The sequence below is a fragment of the Varroa jacobsoni genome, unplaced genomic scaffold (assembly GCF_002532875.2).
Source record: "Varroa jacobsoni isolate VJ856 unplaced genomic scaffold, vjacob_1.0 scaffold_873, whole genome shotgun sequence".
In the NCBI taxonomy this organism is placed as follows: Eukaryota; Metazoa; Arthropoda; class Arachnida; order Mesostigmata; family Varroidae; genus Varroa; species Varroa jacobsoni.
Window position 1 is genome coordinate 222,711 of NW_019213775.1, and position 25,533 is coordinate 248,243.

Sequence of the window (25,533 nt, forward strand, 5' to 3'; positions counted from 1 at the left end):
CGAATATGTATGTGTAATTTCTTGCGGCTGTCCGGCAAACTACGATATCAGCTCACAGTCGTATTGTAGATAACGTTTACTCGTAGATACTGACACTTAGAGGAGCGAAGTAGTCTGCTTCTGAAAAACGTTGTCAGGTCAGTCATTTTCGCGCAGTGTCTTGAGAAGTTTATCTCTCAAGCATTTCATTCGCTCTTTTCGTGGATGGCAAGCAACGCCGCTACGATTCGTCCACGAGTAAAGCGCCGCAGCGCCGGCGTGGCTAGACAATGGAACGCGTATATGGAAGCGCTTAACAGGGCGTAATACTAGCACAAGTCGCTAGCTAGCTTCTAGCTATCAATAGTTCATAAATTTGCGTACGCCACAGATCCCTACGAACTTTAGAGAAGACAGGAAAAGATATGACGGTTGTTACCTCCCGATACGATGAATTATGACTATGAGCAATGGAACAAGTGGAAAATATCAGGCTGTTATTGCCTGTCATGAACTTATTTCACACGGTGGCGGCAAAGAGTAAACGTAATCTGAAGTAAAACTCGAATTTGCTATGACTAGCCGCTCAACCGTGTTAGTGAAATTTTTCTGTCTAGATGCATTGAGGTAACGTTCAGTCAATGTAATTGGCTTGTGAGGATTTAACTATTCAGCCGTGTCGCCGATCGCGCGCGACAATTTGAATTTTATCTCACTCTACTGCCGCAAGACCATACCTCAATCAGCTATAGCTATAGAACCGCAAAAACGGGTTTGCCTAATCCTAAAAGGGACAGGTAATAGTAACCACCTTAAAACGTCAACATAAAACATAAAAACACGTTGATTAAGAAGATCGCATTGGAGGGCATCGCTGGTTTGTTCTTGCTGATCTTTCGCTTCAACAATGTGCTCGTTCAACCATATCGCTATCTATACTACCATATATAAAAAAGCACAGAACAAACGTAATGAACGAAGGAACAAAGAAGCGTAGTAAAGTGTAATGGTCTAGAGCATATGTGTCCTGAAACGAGAACCGACCTCAGTTTGATATGTTCGTAGCAGGTAGAATGAAACACAGCGCTGTGATGGAAAGCTGAGCTGAAGTTACCCTTTTGCTTGTTGATTAACTGCAACAAAACTGCTCACCATCAGCATCGGACCCGTGTGTTAAAAGCGTGGTAGCCGATTGCCAGGTATTGCCAATCATCGTACCTGAAGTCGTAAGCATGTATTGAGTCCCACGATCAAGCTATCGCGTCGCGAAGAGGCCGCGCGCATTGACCGACAATGCAGTTAATCATGGGTTAATTCCAAACTAAACATTACTATCAACTGATATCATTGGTACACAGTCATCAAAGATAAGCATTGAACACACGTAAATCGCGTGAATGAGAAAAAAAGGCTGTCTTCCTTCTTCACCGTTTTGCCTCTCGTGTCTTCTTAGCCAAGAAACGACAATCAGCCGCCAGCTTCTAACGATGAACAGAACCGGCCGCTCATTTACAGTACGACCATTGCTGCTGCTGCTGCTGCTACTTTAGCTTCTGCAGGGGGACAAGTGTTATATCGAGAAATCGCCGAAAAGCGACATCGTCATACGAGCGCGAGCATTTACAACGACGCCGAGAAACGCGACAAGCATACGAGAGGGACTATTCGAATGCACCCCTGGCTTGTTTCTAGTGGATCCAGTAGTTCCTGACTGCTACCATGAGCATGTGACTGAATTGCTTTGTTTCTGATCCTTCATAACTTTTCATGCAATCGAAACGAGGTGTGAGACAGGAGAACGACACGTTTTACGCCACTTATCGTGCTCCTCCTGGCAATGTTCATTTTGGTAGACATTCGTTTTATTCCTTCGCCCCCTCGGTCTCTTAGCTTTTTGCGCCTTTTATTTTGCTGTTATTTCCGAAAAAGCCAGCTACATATTATGGAAAAGACAAGAAATAAAACAGACACAACTTTGCAACGATGTAATCGACCCAATCAATCGATGGCCATATCATCTGTTATATTGCCGACGTGATAAGCATGACGAGAAATAGAGCAAAAGAAACACCACAAAAATCTGAACTCAACAGAATTGATACAATCCGGCGATTTAGTCGGCTTTATCGGCCGACAGCCAAGCGTTTTCTGGCCGTTTTCGGCTTGTGCTGATGATAATCGGAACGGCGGCGGCGGCGGCGGCAACAGTAGTGCGGTACTAGAGATGGTACTTGATATATAGACCCTTACACACACGCAAATGGAGGAAAATTTGACGTATTTCTCTTCTGGGTCCATCCAAATACGTTCGTCATTTGAAACGCTTGCCATTGTTTAAGGTTCTTGTTAACGTTTCGATTGGACTACAGAATGAGAAAACATCCCCTTGTAGCCGTTGCTGGCTGATATGCTTATTATACAACAGTTATTAGTAGCCTCTATTACGTATGACTCCACACATCTTGCCGTCTCAGTCTGAAACTGTCTTTTCGAGTTCTGACCAGAAATTCAATTTAATTGCAAAAATTATACTGACCAACAGCGCGTACGTGCAGATAGATCCATGTGCATGATTTTTTGTGTAACATGGTACCACTGACAGGCACTACTGACAAGAGGACATAGGCACTAAGCGTACTCTTAAATGTACTACATTTGCAGGCTGCCCAGGAGGCTGCGCAACTCTATGGAAGATAGGCGTCAAAGATTGGCACTTTTAAATATCTGTAATTCATTTATAAAATACCTAATTATTACTCCTTCTAAATACGTATTTAAATAATGAGGTTTCTTTCAGTGCAAACAGTAAACAGAATGTGGCTTAGAAAATGATTCGACTCAGGTATTGCTTAGGGTTGGACGTGCTCGGTTTTATCTTTTACTTTTTTTTGTACCTATTTTTTGTGTTTTTTGGGGGAGGGGGAGAGGGGAGGGGAGGGGAGGGGGGTAAACGCCACTATTTGAGTGTGAAATTACAGAAAAAAAAAGTGTATTGCACGCGGTATTTCTTTTGCAGACGTCAGTATTTGGTCATTGGCCGATCGACTAGGCTGTGCAATGTCCTGAACGAACTATTGATTTTCTCTACTGGAATAGCTATCTCTACTCGCTCATCAAGCGTATGTCATTATAAGGCGGAGCCAAAATATCCGAGATAATGCCAAATTATCCTCGGGCGCATCGTGCATCAAACAAGTACCGGCAGATATAATTGAAGCTGTTAGAATAATATGAGTAATGACGACGATACAGTATACGTGGACGCTGTTGTATACATACGTCCATGTCGGCATATCTAGCTGGTGGTAAAGGCTTCGCTTGCAGTTAAACAAACACGAAATGGCCGTAAACGATGCAATTTTTCCACTACCAAAAAGGAGGCATATTGAACATGTATATATATATATATTGTAAGTTCCACTTAAGTTGGAGCTTAGGCACCTCTGGGTGTAACAAGCAAGGCTGACGTATCGATGTACCTGGCAATCATAAGACTCTCAATTATATTAAAACATTACGCCCGAACGAAACTAGACTCTGTGTATCACGATTTTTCGCCGGTCGGTTAGAAATTTGAACGTTGTAGCAAAAGCGTTGTGGGCATATATCGCCTTGCAAAAGAGTTTGTACTGGGTATATTGTTCAAAACTGAACGGTACATACATTTATTTAAGCCGGGCATAATCTTGTCGCTTCAATTAAATACCCTATTAACTAACGTTGAAACGTCTTGGGAGAAAAAAAAAACTATTCAATATGCAATGACAGGTGTTGTTTTTGCTACTCTTGGCGATGATATCGATTCGGTGATATTGCCTATTGCAGCTTCTGACAAAGTGATTCGCTTGGCAACTATCACTACATTGTATTACGTATTAGAGCCACTATATAGGCCTTTTATTTTGTTTTTCTGCAACTTTTTCGCGTTGATTCTGATCGTATCCGCCCCTTCGACGCTTTCCAATCTCCTGGGTGTTAGAGGTTATCGATTGTAATGATTCAACTGGCAGCTATAGCGCGAAGATATATCGAGGAAGAACTGTTGATGGCTGATCATGTTTATCTCGGCGACGAAAACGACACAATGTAAAAATCGTTCATTGGTCGTCTTTTTATCGAACCGAAGATGAATAGGACAAGAACACTTCGTTTGTTAGAAATATAATGAACCGTCTCGAATAGGATATTCTAACAAAGTAATCACTTTGATATCGAGCGGCTATAAACAAGAACGGTTAAATTAGTTAGGTGCCGCAATAACACAATGAAACTAGACACACAGATGCATCTAACAGTTACACGATGATGATAATAATAAGAATTATTATTATATGTAAATGTTCTATGTGTTCTCCTATAGAACTGGAATAGTCGAACTAGGCGAGTCCTGATATGTTTTGGTTAAAAATCTAGCAGACGATGATTGAACAGCGACACCTAACGGGCAATTGTGCCAAATACTTCACATATATTTAGTTAATTCTACTAAAAATTTGTGAAATTGGACTTCGTACTGGAACTGATACTGGCCACGGCGGCACTCACGGAGTAACGGCTAATGCCACGTTCTATTTGCACAATAAATGGAGATAGTTAGGTTTTTCTTCAGTTAAGAATTCGGCGTATCAGGAACAGCAAAGAAGTTACATTTGTATTTTGTGTTCATCAATCAGAGGTTCTTCTGTAGACAGCGCCTGAGAGCGTTTACGTTCGTACTCTTCATCGAATCTCATATTCTTCGTCGGTTTCGATGCGAAGCTCCGTATGCCTAATAATTGCAAAACTATTAATATAAGACCGCGTGAATGCTTTCCCTGCCTACGGCTCTTAATTATTGACCGCTAATATGTACGCATACGTTGTCAGCACAGTCTTTCTTACGGGGAAAGGAATCACGTAACGCCTAAGTGGGTGTCACGGCACTGAAACAGCATGACCCAATGGTTACCACGATGTAATATTGAATAAATAACACGCGTTACATAAACACATGGACAGCTTATGGAGGGTCGCTTTTATCTAATGCGTTCCGAACATCAACAGCTCGTCCCGACGCATTCTGAGTTCGTCAGGAGAGACAGCGCCTCATCAGCAACGGAAAACAACAACGGAGCGACATAAAAAAACATCTAGGGCCAACCCGATATTTCCTTTTCGTCTCGTTACTGTTTGGCCTAGTATGGTTTTTCTGTGAGAACAAAAGCTATACGGTTGACTCTGCCTTAACTATAGTGCATATGTGTATCTGTATATTTAAGCGAAGACCACCCAAATCTGGCCGAAGCCTCGCGTTGCCCTGAATTCGCTATTTGATTGTAGTAGAATCATCGAGTCTGTGATCCGACTACTACTATACCCCGCCAAAATTCATAGCTATGTAGCTACTGCCAATCTTGAGCGTTAGCGCCCGATGACCTTCCCGTCTCGTGCGTCACTTACCCATAATAGTGATGGTAGTTACAATGATGATACTGGCGTCAACATGTATATATTCATGTTATAATTAACACGTTCGTTTCATTTGCCATGGTCGTCGACACTCATCCAACTACCGCTGCCCGAGCGCGCGAAGTAACAAAAAAGAGCAATATTTATGGCTTATAACGTTAAATGACTTTGCCGCTGCTGCTATTATTTGGTATTCAGCGACAGAAAGGAGTCCATGGTCCACGTTCCGATGATCTCTATATGAGGCATGGTATCTGTGCTTGTTGCTCTTCTCGAGAAATGCTGACATGTTCCACATCTAGAGGGCAAATTTATGTTTCTTACGAAGGAAGAAAGACGGCTGACGTAAGGGCGAAAACTAGCAGTCTCTCTGTTGTATGATGCGAGTCGTATGGTAGTTTTTGCCGTCTGTGTGTGAGCCGGCTGGGCTGGTTGGTCTCATTTTAGCCTTCTCATTTTTCCTCATCCAGCTCCCGGACGCTGCCAACAACGACGCCGGCAACTCTAGGTCGAGCTGACGCAACGGTTTTGTCTTCATCGCTTATACTATTACAACTATTGCTACTTTTACCAGTTCTATTCTATCTAAATGATCATATCACTTGTCTGCCTGGCTGGTCAAATATTTAGCTCAAAGTCAAGAATCTACCGCGGTTTCTGCGCCGGCAGTCGAACTAGATAGGATATTCAATGGTGAAATTGAGTGTCAACGTCAGTTATCTACTGTATAGACCTTCTATAGATTAGGGACGATAGTAATACTATGATAGCTAGGTAGTTAAGGCTATTTGAATAGGCTTAATATGTCCATTTGTTGAGTTATTTGACCAGCGCAAGATTCTGCTAGAGTTTATCACTGGCTGTTATAAGCGGTAGCTGCCACCGAACTCAGTAAGCGTCGTTGGTTCACTGTTACATGCATCCGTGTGTACTGCTTGCCCATCAATGCATGTTTGAGGATTAGGCGTGTCGTCAGTCGCTGAAATTTTGATTGTTAATGATAATTTTGAAATTTTCGAATGGAATCAGCCGAAAGCAGCTTCCCTCCATCTTTTCCTTCGCCCACTGCCGCGTAAGGCCTGAGACGGCCTAGTGTGAACCAGGTCCGTAAGCGAGGCTGTCTATTAGTCACGTGTGCGATAAATACAAGCGTGCTTCAAAGCGCCATCGTTTCGGCAGATGATTAATAATAATAATAAGTAAAAATAGCATTAGTCTAGCTCGTTGCACCGCTAGACACGAACTGTTGTGTGAAATACTCAATCAATGTTTTATCAATTAGACCATCTACTTTATTTAGCAGCCGGAAGCTATAAATCGTGAAACGTGTATTTGCTCGTGTGGTGACCCTCAAACAACAAGTGATGAGACTACTGTTACTTGTAATTACAAAGTATAATGGGCGAAGTTGAAGTTAGCCCTCGAAGAGCAACTACAAGTTACTCAATGAATAGGCATGGCATTCTTGCGGATAGAACAATTTTGAACACGCGGCAAGCATGTGCAGCTAGACGAAACGAGTGAAAAGTACACGATTAGAACGTTTCCGTTTTGAATCGTTCGTCGTTAGAGGATGCTCGGCTCCTCTGTGCTTCGAATTCATGCAAACGTGCGTATACACGTGCCTGTGCTTAGAGAGTGTCGTATCACCGCAACCATTATTATCAAACTAACACGCCGTCAAGCGGGTGCGCCTGAACCGTTACCTAATGAGGCCTATTAAGTGGCTGGTTATCCGTCGTCACCAATAAACAGGAAGTATCACGATTTATCAAAATTTGACAAATTTTTTTAATTATCAGGAAAACGAAACCAATCTCCTACATGGGTCATAATTAATAACCGCTCGCCTCACAGCAGCTGTTCATACTCCGGCTAGATCCTCTACGATATGTGATGCCGGCATCCAAAGGTTCTGCTGTCACTGACGGGCATGAATTTGGGTGTGCCTTTGATGATGTAGTGATAACAGGCAGAGCAGACGATCCGGCTATTAATGGAGACAGAAACGAGCGGAGGAGCAGCAAGATGGCGAGGGCTGTATATATTACAGAAGATACTGTGCCCACTACTTTATTGTCTATTTATCATAGTCCCGAATCGCATATCCCCTGAAGGACATACGTAAGGTCGCATCCCATCATCGTCTCCGCTGTGCCGGTAGTGGTGGCAAATATAATTTATGCATATTTTTATGGAATGGCGATCGAGTATCTCGTCACTGGCGATATAAACAGTATAAAAGTGTGCACATAGTAACTAAGCGGATTAATTCGAGTTGATTCCCTTACTTGGATGCAACCTTGTATGGTCCAAAATTGAGTGCTGTGCACCCAACTTTACAAGTACTAAATGAGACTTAAGGCATTACAGGATAATGACTTAGGGTTTGCGGTCCTGCGAATAGGAACATTGTCACTTAGCGCTGCCTTTGGATCAGGTGATACAAAATGTGCGTACATTTATCTGTCTTTTTACTAATCGACCTATTCTACAATCGACTGAAACTAGTAACGGTTCTCGATCGCTCAGTCGCTGGCAATCATCCACTGAGAGAAACCTTTCAACAGGACTAAGATATATTTGTAGTATAGCTACGAACGTCGTCTTAGCACTCGCTTGTTTCCATCTGTTTAACTCGAAAGCATGACTGTTTCATAATATATTTCTAACCCGTTTAGTATGTGTCATTTCGGATGTCTTCTGATCGATGATATGGCAGCAGCTGTCAAATTTCCACCAAATGAGTGACATTACGTGCAGAATTAAAGGGGAAACGACAATCCGTTTGTTGACATTAAATCTTTTCTAAAATTTTCGTGAAACGCAAAAATTTCCACAGACGTAAAAAGAATGGGAGAAAAGTTAGAATTCAGTGTAAAAACTGGAGAAGTAGTTGCTTGGCTGTCACAAGCTAGAAGAAGTAATAGTGGTAGTACATTATCGTAGCATAAACCAACAACATCTTTCTATAGGTCTGTCTGTCTGACCGAAACACATCGTGCGCCCAACTATGATGAGGTGCGAAGACAGCGCGAAGAAATATGCGACCACTGTAGGCATCACCGCGGCCGCCGACAAGCAAAGTTCGTTGAAGGTTTTTTGCCTTTTCATGGAGCTGCTATTATTGCTACGCCTGTCCCCTTTGAGTTGTGCTCAGGGTGCATCATTCCTCGATAACAAAGGCGCATCAGACGACGTGAAGCTAGTCGACATGTATATTGGTCGGTGGTGACTTCCAACAAACCCGCTTTCGTTCGTTCATGTCATCCACGTTGCCTAATTCCCCAACATCACGCCGTTGCGGCACCAGTAGAAGCAAAGAAGCTAGCGACACATTAGAGCGTGTGTATGCGCCCGTTTTGATTTTTCTGACGTGTTAAAGGGAATCATGAGGTTCAGTTCCACAGCCCACTTCCCCCTTCCCTCAAACAGACCCGAGTCGGCTTGAACGTGAGGCATGTTGGCGCAGTTAGCACCCTAACGATTCGGGAGCATAAAGCAGCTGGCATCAGGAAAAATACGCACACACAAATGCAAACATCAAACAGTGTTGTCGATGGTCATGTTGGCCCCTGAGCCGACCTGCGGATATCAAACATTCAAATAATTTAGTCGTAGAGTCTATTTAGTTTTTTTTTTTTCTTATTTAGTGTAGATTCTGCAGCTGTAGCAACAATGACGAACACAGACGAAGTCGAAGGGTCGTTTCGCTTATGGAGCGCTGAGATTTTTCAGGGTGGCGCGACAAACATTTGACGTCGTGGTTGAGGAGTTACAAGATGCTGCCAACTACAACGAAAAAACTATGGGCCAATTTTTTCCCTATTTCCACAGCTCCGTTTCAGGCAGCCTGGTATTGTAGGTCAGAGTTCCCTGGCCGCGAGTTGAGCCCTTGCATCATTTCTTCACCTCTCATCGTATCATCACGCTACACGTAGAGTGCAATGACCATATCCACTAGGGAGGCCAGGAGAAAATATTTCTCAATGGTCTCTAGCCTTAAGTGCTCTGGCAAATGAATCGTTGTCGATTCTTCACTTTTGCATCTTACTGATGTCTTTCGTCTTGTTGGATTCCCTACCGACAGACGTTGTCTGTGAAATTTCTGATTGGCTTTGGTAATGGCCATTACATGCATCGGTATATCAAAAGCACGAAGAAGGCTTCAATCTTCAATTGGTTGCCAAGCCGAACAACTGCATATTCATGGCCACGAAGCGACTCAAACGCTGATCTACCTTCCCAAAACGAAGTAGCACGTCGTGGTTAAATATAAATCACCCCATGATCATCTCGTGGGTGGCGTTCGTTGAAGGCCACGTAGCGCTCCCAAAAAATCTGAGAAATACAACGAGCTGAAAGCGATGAGGGTCGCTTGAATTGATGTCAAGTGAAGCCCCTTAATAGTGATAGAGGAAGTTCAACTTCTTGCCGAACAAACAGTAGGTTCATTTATAATTGCTATAATCGACCGAATTCGATTATATACCAAACAAACAAGTCTACTGTACACATCCCTTTGCCTTAAAGATAGGACAATTAAATCTAGTGTTAAAGAGCAACGTAATAGGAAAAGAGTATGTTAAAAATCAATCTCTCAAGCTTGCGACTAGAGAAATGAGGGCGCTTTTCCATAAATTAGATCTAATTAAAGCGGTTACCTATGAATTTAGTTCACAACAATGGATTTGCTTCTCGAAGACTATTCACATGTAACTCTAGGTCGCCTTAAATTTCTAATTTGTCGCTTTGGCCTCATTCTTATTCGCTAAGTGGAATATTGGCTAATCTAGTGAAAACCAGATAATATTACACGGCAGGATTGTGCCGGTTATCAGAAGTTTGACGGAAATTTTATGGCAGAAAAGAGAAGAAACTGGATCGACCCAATTAGACAATGGGCTATTGACGCTTAATCATCGTTCACTGAAGCGGGCTAGATACCTTGGTCCTTCTCAAGTGAATAGGACAAAGAGGCAGCGGTGTTAGAGCCTACGACTAGTTAAAGATGACAGTCGCATCAAAAGCGGTATACTGTGTTTTTTCCTCTTCACCAGCACTATGGCTCTCTGCTCACTCAAAGGGGGCATATTTCTTAGAAAATAGAAGAATCATATCTTACCGGCTCCGCAGGCGTTTTCCGCGGTTGGTAATTGTTCCGGCCCCTTTGCCTTCACTACATATGCGCGTTTGCAACTGAGCCTGTCCTCAGGCAGCTGTTGTGCAGCGCCTCAAGCAGTAGCGGTGGCGGTCGTGATGGTGAGGAAGGGATTTTTTCAGTGCCTCATGTCCTTCCTTCACTTTTGTTTGAACCTTCGGTTGTCATCTTTGCAACGCGTCGTGCTGAAGCAATTAGTTAGTCGAGTGCGTAACCCGAAGTATTTCCACCACAAACCGAAGTGCAAGTGTGTAGCACAACGCAGATGTGTGTCACTGAGCCTGTTAAGTCAGCGTCGTCACTTCCATAAGCAGCCATAATGTATCTGTAAAATGAACATACGCTCGCTACAAGCTGAAGCACATATCCACGAAAGATATGTGGTATCGCTCTGTTGGTGTTTCCGAGGAAAAACTACAAATCCTACTAGTACTACTGTTTCGGCTACTGCTACCGCCACAACTGGGGTGTGTTGGAAGGTTCGATAACTGGAAGGGAGACAAGTGCCCTTTCTGCTACTGCTGCTACAACTCGTGTAGCAGCGGAAAATCTCGGAAGCATATCCGGGATCAGAAGAACAGAATCAGTCGAGTATCGACGAGTGGGGTTAGGGGGAGAGATGTCTGGTAGCGGACGAACAGGGCACAAAAAAGGGGATATACAGCTATAGTAGCGGACAAGTAAGCGATATAGCAAGCGACAAGACATGGAGACACAGGGACAAGGAGACGGAGCTGGACGGAGGCCCAGTACTTAGATCGTAGTCGCCTTAGCAGACGACAGACCCGATATCTTCTCGATTGCTCCTTCGGTGTCCCTGCCTCCACTCAAGTCGATGTTTGCCGTCGATCGTTTGATGTTGTAGGAGCAACGCCTGTAGTCTGTGGCGTTTTTGTGTCAGACCGTCTAAGTTCTTCTACCAGGCTACTACTGCTTCTACTACTGCCACCAAAATCCTTGTTCCTTGTCGTCTTAGTCTGACCTCCCCATCCCTCTCCCAACGCTCCCAAAAAGTATCTACGAATCGGTGAGTGTACAAGCACTGCTTCAACTGTGGAAGATATTACAACCGGCGAGAAAGAGGCGGGGCTGTTGTACGGAGTGCAAGCAGTACAGGGCGAGCATGAGAAGGAAAAGCGGCAGTGGATGTAGGTCACTGCACTGCGCAAAAGAACAGGAGAAACGGCAAAGCCAAGCGAACCTATCGAAACCAGGACACCACGGACACCATCTTTCCGTAGCAATCAGCAGACGACAATTCCACCAAGTGTTTTGGAGCGGGAGACACATCTTCTGTGAAGATGAAGTGTCAGGGATCAAAAATGCTCAGCGCTCGAAAACACCTTTACACAGGTTAGAGATCAAGCCCGACTGGACTGCTGCTACTATTAGCCGTAACCGTATCGGTCTTTAATTTTCTAGAAGGTTTTCCGAGGGTAAGCAGTGCAACAAAAAATATGAAGAGAAGAAAGATCGGTACGAGGCAAACAGACAAATGTTAAGCAAAACCTTGCGATATAGAGCAGTACGTAAATGCGATGTGCCAAATTGGCCTAAATGCGATTGAGGGAACATGCCTGCACGGATGTTGAAAAAAGGCAAAGAAAAAGCAAAAAGCGGATCACCTGTATAGGCTTGCATGACAATGATTTTAGAACCGCAGTCCGTAATCACCAACTTGCGTATGTCGATGTAGGGGACTGCTGGATTATAGAAGAAGCTAGAGGAACGATGCCATACAATGCGAAAGGGGTCTGCATTCTAGTATTATCCGGCTTGTTGAAATAAACATATACAATTCTGTTAAAGAAGCTACATAGTTAAAACGATGTGTAGCCAAACAAGCATCGTTTCCACACTGCAGAGCAGTTACAGTGAGATGTTGTTTAGTGTTTAGAGAATATGTAGATTTGGTGCAAATTGCGACGAGTACAAGAGTTATTAAAGCACCAGCGACTCAAGTCCTGTTTAAGTCAATAGATGGTCCTGATAGGCACAGTACAGGCGCCATGCAGTATAAGATACGTGTTAAGGCTTAGCGCTATCTTCTATCCGATTGCAACAAAGCGAAAGCATTTCCCGTATAGACCCCAAAACGATTAAATTCGAATGCCCAATTAACATTCATCAAGTAGGATGGATGTGCTTCGACGATAATGTCCGTAGACGTCACGCCATCATGACAACGGCGGTCGTACTAAAAGAATGACTTGCGTGATTTTTACGCAGCCCTCATCCAGCTACACATGTTTGTGTCCGGTTGCCTGGCCCTTGCGACAGAGCCGCGTCCATTGCTGCCATTAAACAAACGATTGTCACTTGCTCCCACGCGGGCGATGGCGAAAACAAAAACACGTGGACGCGTTTTGCCCCGCACTCATTCGCCAAATCTGCCCTCCGATCTTTCACTGCCGTGCGTCAACGTGTGTGCCTTTCACACCACCCAGACGCCGATCAAAAGGCTTTAATAAGCGTCGCTTGAGGACACGCACCACAAAAGCACCGTTCAGAACAGAATAAAAATACTTCCGTAGGACGATCGTTAAAAAGAACAACAAACAGTGAACTGCCTCTTCTTTTTTTGATTATTTATTGACTTTGTTTAAGTCATCATTTGTCATTGTCATCATCGTTAGAAGGAACACCATCATCAATGTATAGGCACAAGTATATATATACACTTTATAGTGTACGTATGTATGTAGGTACTGCTATTTGTGAGCTAAACGAATAACAGCTAAGTTTAAGTTCCGTTTAACCCATTTTACATGGCCATAATGGTATATCCATCCATGACGGTAGATCGACCGTTGTATGGGCTCTAATTCCACACTAAAGTTAGCCGGCGTCAATAAATTGAATGATGATGTCCGTGTTTTTTCTATAACCGTTTAAGAACTGACAGTTATTTTATTCGAGGTTCTTATTTAATAAAAGGTAAACTGAGTTTTCTACTGCCTACACTATAATTAGACCTGCAATATATTTTGGTGGGTGGCAGAAGAGCCTTGCGGGCCAAGGCAAAATGCAGGTCATTTCGTATGCTAACTAAAAACATACAATTATGTAACTATTGACGTGTACACATTTTCCTGTAACACTTCGAAACACCGCCTCGTCATTCTGTATTATATACGGACATTTACGGATATATATGACTAACGACGCATAGCCGACTCACAAAGCTACCTCTCGTTTGCCATTTAGTACCAGATAATAGTGATGCTTGTAATTTAATCGACGGCTTTAACAATCATGCCTTGCCTTTGATTAATTTTTCCTAACAATAGGTACAATGTATACGTTCGCTTTGGCATGTTTGTCGAAGGTTCGCTTCTCTTACTGACGCCGGCAATTATCAAATAGCCAATAAGAAGTAGCGCCCGGCGCTCACGTAGAGCCACTTGTGTCTTTTTGTCATAGTTAACGCTTATCGCCTGTTGGACGACAGTCCGTCTGTACGCGTTAGTTTGTTTGCGCCTCCCTCCCTTAACATCGTTCCTCTTGTCCTGTGTTTATTCTTTTAACTGCAAAAACAAAATGTCTTAGCGCCTTCTACCTGACAATTAGCCCACATCGTTCCGTTGCATTGGCACAGCAACACCTGTGTGCATGCAAAACTTTCCAGTAGATGCATGCTTGCCCCACTTTAATATTGTTCATGCCGTCAGAGTTGCCGTCGAAGCTTTACCTGCGGACACGAATTCACTATCTGTAGGAATATGGATGATACTCGATCCCCTGGCTTTTCGCCATTCGTTTGGAGCTCAAAACTGCGAGGCTGCTGTTTTCTCAGGCGATTATATTCCACGTACGCGGCATATGGTGGCGTAGGGCACAAGAGGGCGGAATCAAATGAAAGTTGAAACTGCGGAGGATAGGTACCTTCATTTCCCCTCCGTCAGCTGTTTAAAAAAAGCCGCTAAAGGCACGACAACTCGATGTATCGCGTACAAGCAAAAAAAAACTATCGCTTGTTTTCCTTCCGGTCGCTGTTGTTTTTGCTACAGCGTTAACTAATGCGGCTAATTAAATTATAATAATAGATGTTTATGTAGTAAGCGGCCAAAACACACGAAAAACACAATATCGAATGCTGCTATATTTTAGTGAGTAGACAATGCGTGTTCCGTCAAACGGCCCATTTTGTCCTCAGGCTCCAATGGGCATTTAGTAAATATTGTCCCTAAGTGTTCGCAGTCTGGTTGCTTTCGTATATTGCGATTCGTAGAACGTTTTCCACAGCCAAGTCAATAGATTCACTTGTAACACTGCTCAATTGTTTGTTCAGTAGGTCATTCGAGTTTACGAAGAATACGGTTAGAAGTACTGATAAGTTTCTGTGGTCTATTTGCCTATTGATCCCATCGTCAACAGCATAATACCTCTATTACGTTACAGGTGAGTTCCACCGCCCTCACCCGAAGTGCAAGTGGGACTAGGCCAAAGACAGACATGGCGGACGGTTTGGAGGCGTGGAGAAATCTCTCCCAAAGTAGCGGCTCTGCTGCTGCTGCTAGCTATGCTCATCTGGGAGCCCGGACAGCGGCACAAAGCTTTCCACCAGGATTTGACCCTACAACAGCGGGAGCCCTAGCAGGATATTCCTTTCCAGGGTAAGTGCTCCAGCGAAGGATGTTTTCGATTCAAGTGGAATACTAAGCTTACCGATTCATGTATATAACAGGTTAGAATTGTTGCCTATGAATTCCCACATAAGTTAGCTAGAATTAAAATGAGCTCAGATCGTTTGGAGGGACCCTGTATCAAAGTACCAGTTCAATTCCTACGATCGTCTTTCTGCTCCAGTGTTGTCATCAAGGAGACGAGGCTATTGATGGTAGTTAGAATATGCGGATGTACGTAATGCGTTAGGCTATTTGAGATAAAATAGTAGGATAACGTCCGGCCTATTCGTTGACAGTCCACTCCGTGTGCTATTATATTCACATAATAAATATTAGTATTGTTTACTAGTGTATCTATAAAAGGAGCGTTTCGCGAGGACGAGGATAAGACTAGGCCGATGATTCCACAGTTAGTGAGATGGTCAGGTCAACGAAGTGATCGGCTGCATCAATAATCCCTTTTCTTAATGAATCAACTAAAACAACTGACTTGTAGGTCTGGGAACAAAAGAATATCTCTTTTACAGTTACACAGAATCCGCTGAACGACTGATCTCGCTAAATTAAGATAGGGTAGACGGTCGATCTGTGATTTATTAAAGGCCTATAGAATATTAAATTATTCACAAATGCAGCTGATGTTACAATAGAAGGCGGCATCGTGTGCCTGTCATTTGCACGCTAGTCCACACGTCGTACCGTATCAACTGGATATTTGCTTTCCTCGTTTTTCACGAATTGCACCACAATGGCCTGCACGCCTCAAAGTTGATCTTCTATTACACACCGACATTTAGAAACAGCCAGAACAAGTCTGCAGCCCGACTACGTCCTGTGGTGATGAAGTGTCCCGTTTTAGTAGGTTAAGGTTATTGTATGTAACTTTATTTATTTTGCCTTTGTCGAGCAAAGCTGCGGAGCTCTGGTATTAGAAGTGCGAGGTCGCTTTGGCATATTTTTGCTTTCTTAGAAGAAAGAATGAATGATTTTTCCTTATCGGACAGTATCAGTAATAAACACGTATCAAAAACAGAAACTTTTAGCTGAACCATGATCTGTGTATTAATATAATAACGCCTAGGTTTCGTCCACCAGTATTGGCAGCAGTATACTACTCACTTCGGTTACACAATAGCAAGCTTCGTTAGAAGTAGGATTGTCGAAGCTCGTGCCAACCGTTCAGCAATCACCACAGAGTATGGTACGCTGCTTATAAGCGAACCGTATCACTACCATGACGAAGCGATATGTAGCTTCTGTTGTTAATGAAGCTAGAGGCTTGCCACTGTCCTGGTATCGAACGAAGAAGGGCACTGCTGGTTCGGGGACACTGCATACAACCAGGAGAAGCCCAGACGCCAAGGAGGGTAGGAAGCATCGATTCAAACAGACATACTGCAGAAAACGTGTAAACCTATCAGGAAATGGCTTGGCCTAACGTGGGTTGTACAGCGAAAGGGAGGTCCCGAGTGGCCCTAATCCCGGTTCATGTAATTGCAAATATTTATACAAAGCCATACCTATATATCGCGTCATCTGCTGCTGCAGCTAGTACTACTATTACTGTTACTTCTACTACTATGATTGCGGTCTCGCACCGTCCCTGGCACCATGCGCATCTGTGTCAGGCGTATTTATCACAATTAATTCATAACGGTACATACAGGCAAGATGCAGGTGGTGCCAAAGGCAAAACGACAGAAAGCGCTGGGGCAATCGCGACGGCGACAAAATAATATATACCCTTCCTTTCGACTTGTTCAACTTTTGAAAAGCTGGTCATAATTATTTGTTAAGGTCTTGCTAGCTCACAATTAGAATCATGCTGGGTGAACCCATATGGCTAGCAGTGCTTCTGTCCTGTCTGAGTGAATTTACTTTCTAGATCTAAACGGGTAGAAGTGTATGCTCGGTCTACTTTGAAACGATGAATACCTGTGAGCAAAACTTGCAACCTTTCAATCGTCCTTTTTGGAAGTTTGATAGAAATTCTTAGAGGCGCAGCCGAATCAGCTATTACAAAAATCAAACCCCTATGCCTGCTATTCGTCTGGGGTTTACCGCGCCTTCAGATACGACTAACACTGGGTAAACAATGATGGCGAACAACCCAACTCACAACCGATTCTTCTTTGAATTATTCCAAAGAGTACACACAGTCATTTGATTTTTTTTATTTTTGTAGAGATCTTTTTGCTATGAACAACATATTTTTTGAGAAATTTTATGCTAATTTTGCCCTTTACTTTTCCACAGATTGGGCGCTTTGGGCGGCATGGATCTGAATGGCGCCCGACGGAAGAATGCAACCCGCGAAACGACCAGTACGCTAAAAGCATGGCTAAACGAGCACCGCAAGAATCCATACCCCACCAAAGGAGAGAAGATCATGCTTGCTATTATTACCAGGATGACCCTGACTCAGGTAGTTTTCATAAATTGCTCCTGAATATATAAAATACCATGCAGAGCGTTCACAGCTGCTCGTACGCACTTATGGATCTTAATCGTAGTCTAGGTTCCAATCGCAACAAGTGGTTTCTAAAAATATTCGAATCTAACTTAATGAGGTACTCTAATTTATAATAAATGCCCCCACCCTTTCGTTTTTATGGGTATATCATCTTTAAAATTATTCACCGCGCGTAGTTGATTTATTTCGATTATAAGACGTACAAAAATACCGCGGACTCTTCTTGGGTTCATTACGAACGCAGTATCGAAGTATAAAAAAACCTTGTAGCGGTGCTCAATTACCAGGTATACAGCTGGCAAAAAGTATGCCGAAAAACGTTTCTTCCATGTAGCATTTCGGCGCGGCAATGAAGCCTGCGGCACGTAAAGAAGCCGCGTTGGCTCTTCGTTACTTGTAGCTAAAACCGATATTTAAGAAAGACCAACCAAACTCCCATTAAGGAGCGATCCGTCATTTTTATCAAATCTATTAATCGCCTCCATCTCGGTGTTGCTGTGGATTCGAATCATGAGTACCGACAAAACCTATGACCGAAAGTTGGTGAACCAAATATGGAAAGAGAGCTTCGGACGCGTCGGCAACGTCGCAGGCCCTAACGATGCATACACATAGCATTTATTTCTGTGGCCTGTTTTCGTAGCCTTTATAGACAGTAATAAACGTGCAATGTCGCAATACTGACGTTCGAAAGATAACGAGATATTTTTAAAGTCACTTCATGCTTTATTATGTTACCTAACTGTTCAAAAGTTATGGCTTTCAAAGTTTGCTGTTAGTGAGCTGGTGTCGAGAGTATAATCGCGTAAATAAAAAAGAAAGAGACTTTTCGAATTAAATCAGCTTTAAACAACATTCGAGTCGTTCAAAAAATGCGTGAGATAAATCGCTTGAGTACAGGTCGGGATAAACGGATTCAGAAGAAAAACCGTGTTCGGGTTCGAAAATCAGCGCTCGGTGGAGAAGTTTTTATGCCGCAACGGTATGGAAATTTATCGGAGGTTGGTGAAAACATCAGGTGAAAGGGCCTGAAACGCTCGAATTGTGCAAATGTTTCAATAGTGGAGCTCGGAGCATCAAAGACCAGCGAATAGGTGACTTGAAATGTCGGAACCCAAAGGACATGAACGTATTTTCACAATCCAGGAGATCTGTCACGAAAGCAGCGTTAGAGTCTAGGCTAGCTAAAACTGACACTTCACGCGTAACGCGTTACCGAATTATAACCCAAATACTGAAACAACGGAAACAGGTTCTGCAGTGAATTAACCCCGTGGCAGTTAGAATTGTGTGTAGCGTATTCCACGTGCAATTTGCGGAATTGTAGTTAATGTAAAATCCGTCTGAAGCGTACGATCGCCATAGACGAGCTATGGTTCAATCTTTTCCGCTAGCCGAAGAGGGACCAGGTGAGATAGTATAGGCCCAAGAGAACCATCATGTTCAGCCGCAGTGTTGACTAAATTCGGACGTAAGGTCATTGCAATACTTACAGGGGCATTTGCTACTACGAAAATAACACAATGAATGCAATCCTTATCTCGAGTTCTTTATGGCGATCCAAAACGCACGGTCTAGTTACTTGATGAAACGCCAAGAGAACTTATCGCCATGCCTCTATTGTTTCCTGGTTAAAGAAAAGGAGTACCTAACGTCGGCTGAAACCCGCTGATTTCTTCGATCAAAGCCCGTATTACAAGAGGACGTCCTATGTCTTATGAGAATATCGTCATTCTAGCCTAATTGGCAGAAGAGTTACTTGATCTCAAGGTCCGCTGGATTAGCGTGTAGCAGCATAGTGTAGAGACGCTTACCTGATCTTATTTATCTGAATTAAAATGATCTGAATTAAAAACGACCATTTTCGAAGTATGCGTTACCGTAGACTATCCAAGTCTTACTTCATAAGCAAAAAACAACTATAGATACCGCTCATTTTATTAGTCAAATAGAACAATTAGTAGTAATAATAGGGCGACTGCTGAGCAGTATCTTTGTTCCTAATTTTCCATCAAGTTTTCCACTATCACCCCAAATCAATAATCGATCATCATATCGCACGTGTCAGATGACCATAAATAATACGATACAATATCACCGTGTAATATTATTCAATACAAGCAATGTTTTTAATGCATTTTTATACTTCACCTAATGCGGAACTGGGGTTCATTGAAAATGTCTATCGGATGCACTAACAGCGCCATCAACGGACGGAGAGAAACCAGTAGCAGGGGGCAACCTTGAAGGGTGTTCAACGCCGTCCGTTTTGGGTCTGCGTCGCAACAGAAATGGATTGATAATACAGTGACGTTGTACTTTCCCTCCCAAATTGGAGAACCCGACTATGTTCCCCGAATGATAAATGACACCCACTTTATGGGCTGCGATGTAACTCCGAACCCCTGTGATTCTTCTCCCACCAACGGTCTCTCACGCGACATTCGTCCCGACAGATTCGGGTATCGGTGTCCATGACCAAGACAAGAACATTCAGTGAGGCTTGATGGGCGACCCCGGTGTCTCGTGGCCAATACTTGCCCATTGGTCCTCGCGATTACTGAACCCATCATATGGGAAACGATTCCAATTGAGTCGTCGTTCGCAATCATCGAGTGTAACAAACAAGGTTGCTTGCGCAAAAGAAAAGCTTGTAGTGTTCGATACAAGAAACACGAAGGACATGGTATTGCACTCACTGATGGGTCTACTGATCGGAGCCGCTTGGGCTCTTCGGAGTGGAATGAAGTTGACTGCTATCATGTTTGGCCTATGGCAATTACGGAGCAGCTGAAACTGCGTCGATCTATTAAATATATGTATATTTATGTAAGAATGCCGAATTCAACCTACAAATATTACTGCTATGCGAACCGCATCCATTTGTCTATGACAGACACATTCGTTATATCTATACCTTTTAGTAGTAAAGATAAGCGATTGGCGGAAAGTGCATAGTACCCTAGTGTTAGGTTGCGGGTAGAACAAAAATATAGCTGATTGTGCTTGCCCCTTTTTGAAACTCTTCAGTACATCGTTAGGAATTAACCTTAAATAAATATCAAAAAGTAATATGACGCTGAGGAACGTTTACGAATTTCTCAACTGTGTCATTATATATTTAGTTCATAGGTACTTTACTAGATCCAACTGCAACATCCATCGCCAGATCAACATAGCGGAACGTTGTCAACTATTATCCGTATGCCTTGTCAGAGGGCATCATTGATATGAATGAAAAAGGAATTGCCCACCTTCGGAGTGTCAACCGAGTTCTAAAAGCTCGGGGATAATGGTCACATAAAAGAACACTGCGTAGTTTAAGATGGAGAACGTGACCCCTCTTCATTGAGTATCCTTAGTAATTGCCTAGAGCTATGGTCTAAGTTAGCTTTGCTACGTCGAAGGGAGTACGTTGAGGTATCCGATAGAAGAGGAACATATTGAACCTTGAATGGCCCTCCATGGTAGTTCCAGACAAGACAATTTCAATGTGTGCAGAAACTCGTGCTTAGCATCCTATACACATGTGTAAGTCCCATACATATCTGCCAATACCTGCATTCTAGTCATCAACCACTGAGAATCGCTATCCAATATGGCGATCACAATTCATTAATCGTTATACTGTACAGGAAGTAGCTGTAAGTATGATGATACGAAATATACGAATTGTGCTATTAGATGCACAGTTGTCATAGTAAACAATGCCGAGTCTTTCTTGGGGTCTCTTTGAAGCTGAGGTGAAAGTTGAACACCGCAATCATGGCGGCTGCCTTCAGAAATCAATTTGAATTCCCCTCACAATTTCCATGCACAGGCATGCTCTGCAAATAGAAATCACTGATTACTAAGTCATCACGCGTCAAATAGTTACGTTCTTAGCTTAAACGGGTTTCAAAGCATGGCTATGAGATACTACAGTTTGCTAACCAAGAACCAGCTATAATACGTGCAGTTGTAGACAACAATGCCATTAATATATATCTGCAAGAGTAAGGCTTAAAATATCTAATTCTAAGTGGTATATTGTTGTTGTTATCTCGGTACTTAACATGAGTAATGGCATATATGATAATAATATACTAGATAAGACAGTCCTGTACTTGAAAAATTGTATTCCTTATCTTTCGCATGCCTGCTAACATTGAACGTCCCTTACCTCGCTTCGAACCCATGTTTTCATCCCGCGTTAAGCACTCTGGCGATCGGGGGGACGTCGCAATAGATTGATATCAGTGAAGTCTGGTCCTGATTGAGCATAGGAACGATTCAGCGGTCACAATGAAAATGATAGAAAAGTGTGCACGCTATTTACGTGCAGTCACGGCTTTTTTAGAGTATTTAAGTGCGTAAGTTAGCAGGAATGTACACACCGACCAAAGGGGACGATTAACGTTTTTATCAGATAACTTGCGTATAACGTTAGGCGGGAAAAAGTTACTCGTGAAAAAAATAAATACAACAAGGTTCGTCGAAAACAAACAATCAGTTCAATGATCGTGGCGTTATTTTCTAAAAGCATTATTTCAGGATATCAATTACGAACGACCATACAGAACAGGACGACGTTGTCGCACACGTATGTGCATATATACATTGTGTGAATGTACAATTTTTCATACTAAAATTAATCAGTTATAATAAATGCAGAAATTGGAAAATGCTGGTGCGCTTTCGGTGAGAATAAAAAGCCATGTTTACCAAGTGCACCAATGCAATACGTGGACTAAGCACAGAACAGCTCATTACGGGAAAGGTTGGACCTTCCGTATTTGCGTTTATTAAAGATAATAGTCTTTCTCGTATCAATCTGAAAGAACTGCACACCGTTTGTGGTGCGATCATACTCGCAACGATCATACTAAGTCTACGATAGGTGGTGGTTGTATACAGGGTGTAACAAACATTACGAAGTGGCGCTTTTCTTTTTTCTACTTTTCGAAATCTCGGACCGGACACTTGTAGTGAGACACAGAAGCCTAGTAAACCTGAACGGTTTGCGGATATGAGCTCCTCGCCAGACTACAGCAGCTTTCCGTATAGACTTGAAATCGGTGCTAGTTCTACTAGCAGAGACACCGAAAAGAAAATGTCAAACTCGAAAGTGAGTCCCGTCAAAGGACCCCTACGAAGGTGAATTGCAAAAGGTTGGTAAAAGTCAACCCATTTCAATACGCACGAGTATAAGCACCTGGGTTTAGTATCTATGAAAATGGCATACCGACTCGCCTCGACGAAATGAATGCGGTAAAAAAAGCAATGGACAAATAAATGGCTGTGGCGTAATTTAAGAAATTGAGGTACAGAAATTTAGAGACGCTTGCTCGCTTTTGGTGGCAGTTACAACAATGACCCATTCCTGCGCCGAAGTGTGACTCACATTGAAGAACAATGACAATAGGAGACGGCCACCTCAGTGGGACGCAACTCGACCCGTGGGGCATAGTCCTAAAAGAAACGTACAGTCACAAAAAGCTTACGATATCTCTTTGGTAGCCTTTTGAGTCCTGGTTGCCGATCACGGCTGAAATGTACTCTTAACAACTGGATGTGGTGATGAGAAAACTTCGCATTAGGCAGTCAAGATAAGTAAACGGAGGTAAACCGCCCAACGCTCGATTTTACATCGCAAAATATATGATGGCAAAAATGCATGAGTTAGTTACAGTTCGAGATTTTCTTACTCACCAGACGTTACTCTCGTCATAAACAGTTTGTTTACATTTTCAACAGCTTCCTAATAGTAAACTTACTTGAACATTATCAACATAACGTCGAAATTGCCCCTTGAAATCTCATTGCTTCTCATACTGCTAACTTCCACGTTAGCGGGGCACGTAAGTTACCATTCGAGTGGTGGAAGAAGGTGCATATTGTGATCAAACATGAAAGAACTAAGTCTACGAAAGGGTTGCAAAGAGAGTGCTAATTCAAGTTTCATACAAAACGTGCAATACAATCCTATTTATATACACCATATTAACTTCTATAGGTGTCCACGTGGTTTGCGAACGCGCGACGTCGACTTAAAAAAGAAAATAAAATGACTTGGTCTCCAAGAAATCGCGGAGAAGAAGATGATGATGACGATGACGATATTATGGAAAGCAATTCCTCAATGAAGGATGACAATCCTCATCAGCACCAGCAGTACCATCACCTCGGTAACCGGAGCAGCGAGGGAGAAAACGATGATGCCCATGATCCCTCTACTGCCCGAAGACATCGAACGGACGCTGCCGCCAACAATCAGAACAGGTCAGCACGCTGCCAGTAATATCATCATATCGTTATATTGCTTGCAGCGTACATACAGACACATGAAAGGCAGGATCACAAACGACGAGACAAATGAATGACTCACAATTGGTTAGAGTGCTTGTGTATTATGGTACGGAGAATTGATGTGTCAGAACAGCCTGTACTAAAGTCTATGTAAATGGCTCTACAAGTGATAGCTTTCGCTGTAGGGGCTGCTTCGGTTTGCGCATGTGCAAACGCTGAGTTTTTAGCTCCATCGTCCTGTAACATGTTAAACAAAAGAAGGAACTGTTACCCTCGTCAGTTATATTCAGCTTATGTCTGACACAGGTCGGCTCATAATGAATGTATTAATTTGCGTTTCAGAGCTCGTTTGATGGCCGCCGAAGAAATGGCTAAAAGGAGTGAGCAGCTTGCGCAACTGATGGCATCGTCTGGTCTCCCACCACCGCCACATCCCGCCTCGTTACTCTCGATGGGTGCTATAGCCGCCAGTATGGGGGCAAATATGAGCGCGACTGGTGGGCCGATGAATGCTCACATGGCACACGTCCATTCATTGCTGCAGCTTCGAGCAACTCAGCAGCATCGCGAGGAACAGCTCCAGCGTCAGCAACAACAAAATAACCGAGACGAAAAGAGTGATGAAGGTTAATGTAGACAGATGTTTGCGGAAATTTTTTGCTAACATCTACTTCCAGATAAAAGATTGCATTCTTAATCACATCTACATCGACCTGCTATGCCAAATCACGCCAAAATTCATGAACTTTTTTTTGTTTGCCTAAAAACGGGATCATTTGATTAAGGCACTAAATATACCTAGGTACTTTCCACGGCTAGAATGTTCCTTACTTAGTAGATCTGCGAGAGTTTTCTTGAATGCCCGCCTCTGTGTGTCGTTTCTCGGTTGTATTATATATTACAGTCAACCATTTGAAATGTATAGCAGGCCGCGTTTGGTAGACTGGCTCCATAACGGCACTACCAATAATACCAGGCTTCACTTACCTACCTAGAAAAGTTAAGGGAAATGGTAAGGATGCATTTACGAACGGGGGGTGGCGATGAATGCAAATGTGCTGCCGTTCCTCCTACCTCTCAGAAGTAGTGCTACTTCTCGTTCTGTTGTCGCAACCATCCCAACGTGTACCGCTGGCTACATACTTGTCTGTCTGGTGCTTTTAGCCAGCACTGTGCTGCTATATAGACCACAGTTGAGTACTATCGAACCCCCACACGTGGGCAAAAGAGAGGCAAGGACCCCGAATTGCAGTGTAGCACAACTAGAGGCATGAACTTACACTCAAGAAGGGGCAAGCTGTTTATCCCTCAAGAAGTCACTTAGTCTTTCGCACATTGGCTTCCTCTGGGGAGCCAGACAGACCACTGTGATGTCTGTCTACCACGACGGTGGTAGTAAGTTGAACTCAGTGGTAGGGGCTGTACTATATGGTGCTATGAAGTGTTATGCCGCGATGCCTCTGGGAGGACCTATACGATACACAGTGCAATCCGGATGCTCTGACGGAGGAAAATGGCGTAAGAAGTGGTGGAAACTACTCCTTACCCATCTTTCT

At 43.2% G+C, this 25,533-nt stretch overlaps 1 protein-coding gene across 5 annotated transcripts in view; it reads left to right on the top strand.

Annotated features, from left to right (window-relative positions):
- Positions 1–25,533, top strand: part of LOC111264564 (uncharacterized) — a 55,488-nt gene that overhangs the window by 25,644 nt on the left and 4,311 nt on the right. For 4 of the 5 annotated variants that reach the window (XM_022840586.2, XM_022840591.2, XM_022840588.2 and 1 more), the window contains 4 exons: positions 14,990–15,204; positions 17,473–17,641; positions 23,685–23,950; positions 24,320–24,603. In XM_022840586.2, coding sequence (XP_022696321.1) covers positions 14,990–15,204; positions 17,473–17,641; positions 23,685–23,950; positions 24,320–24,603 — 934 coding nt within the window. Of the gene's footprint in view, positions 1–6,260; positions 7,037–14,989; positions 15,205–17,472; positions 17,642–23,684; positions 23,951–24,319; positions 24,604–25,533 lie in introns of those variants that run through there. The other variant, XM_022840592.2, reaches the window with a different exon arrangement.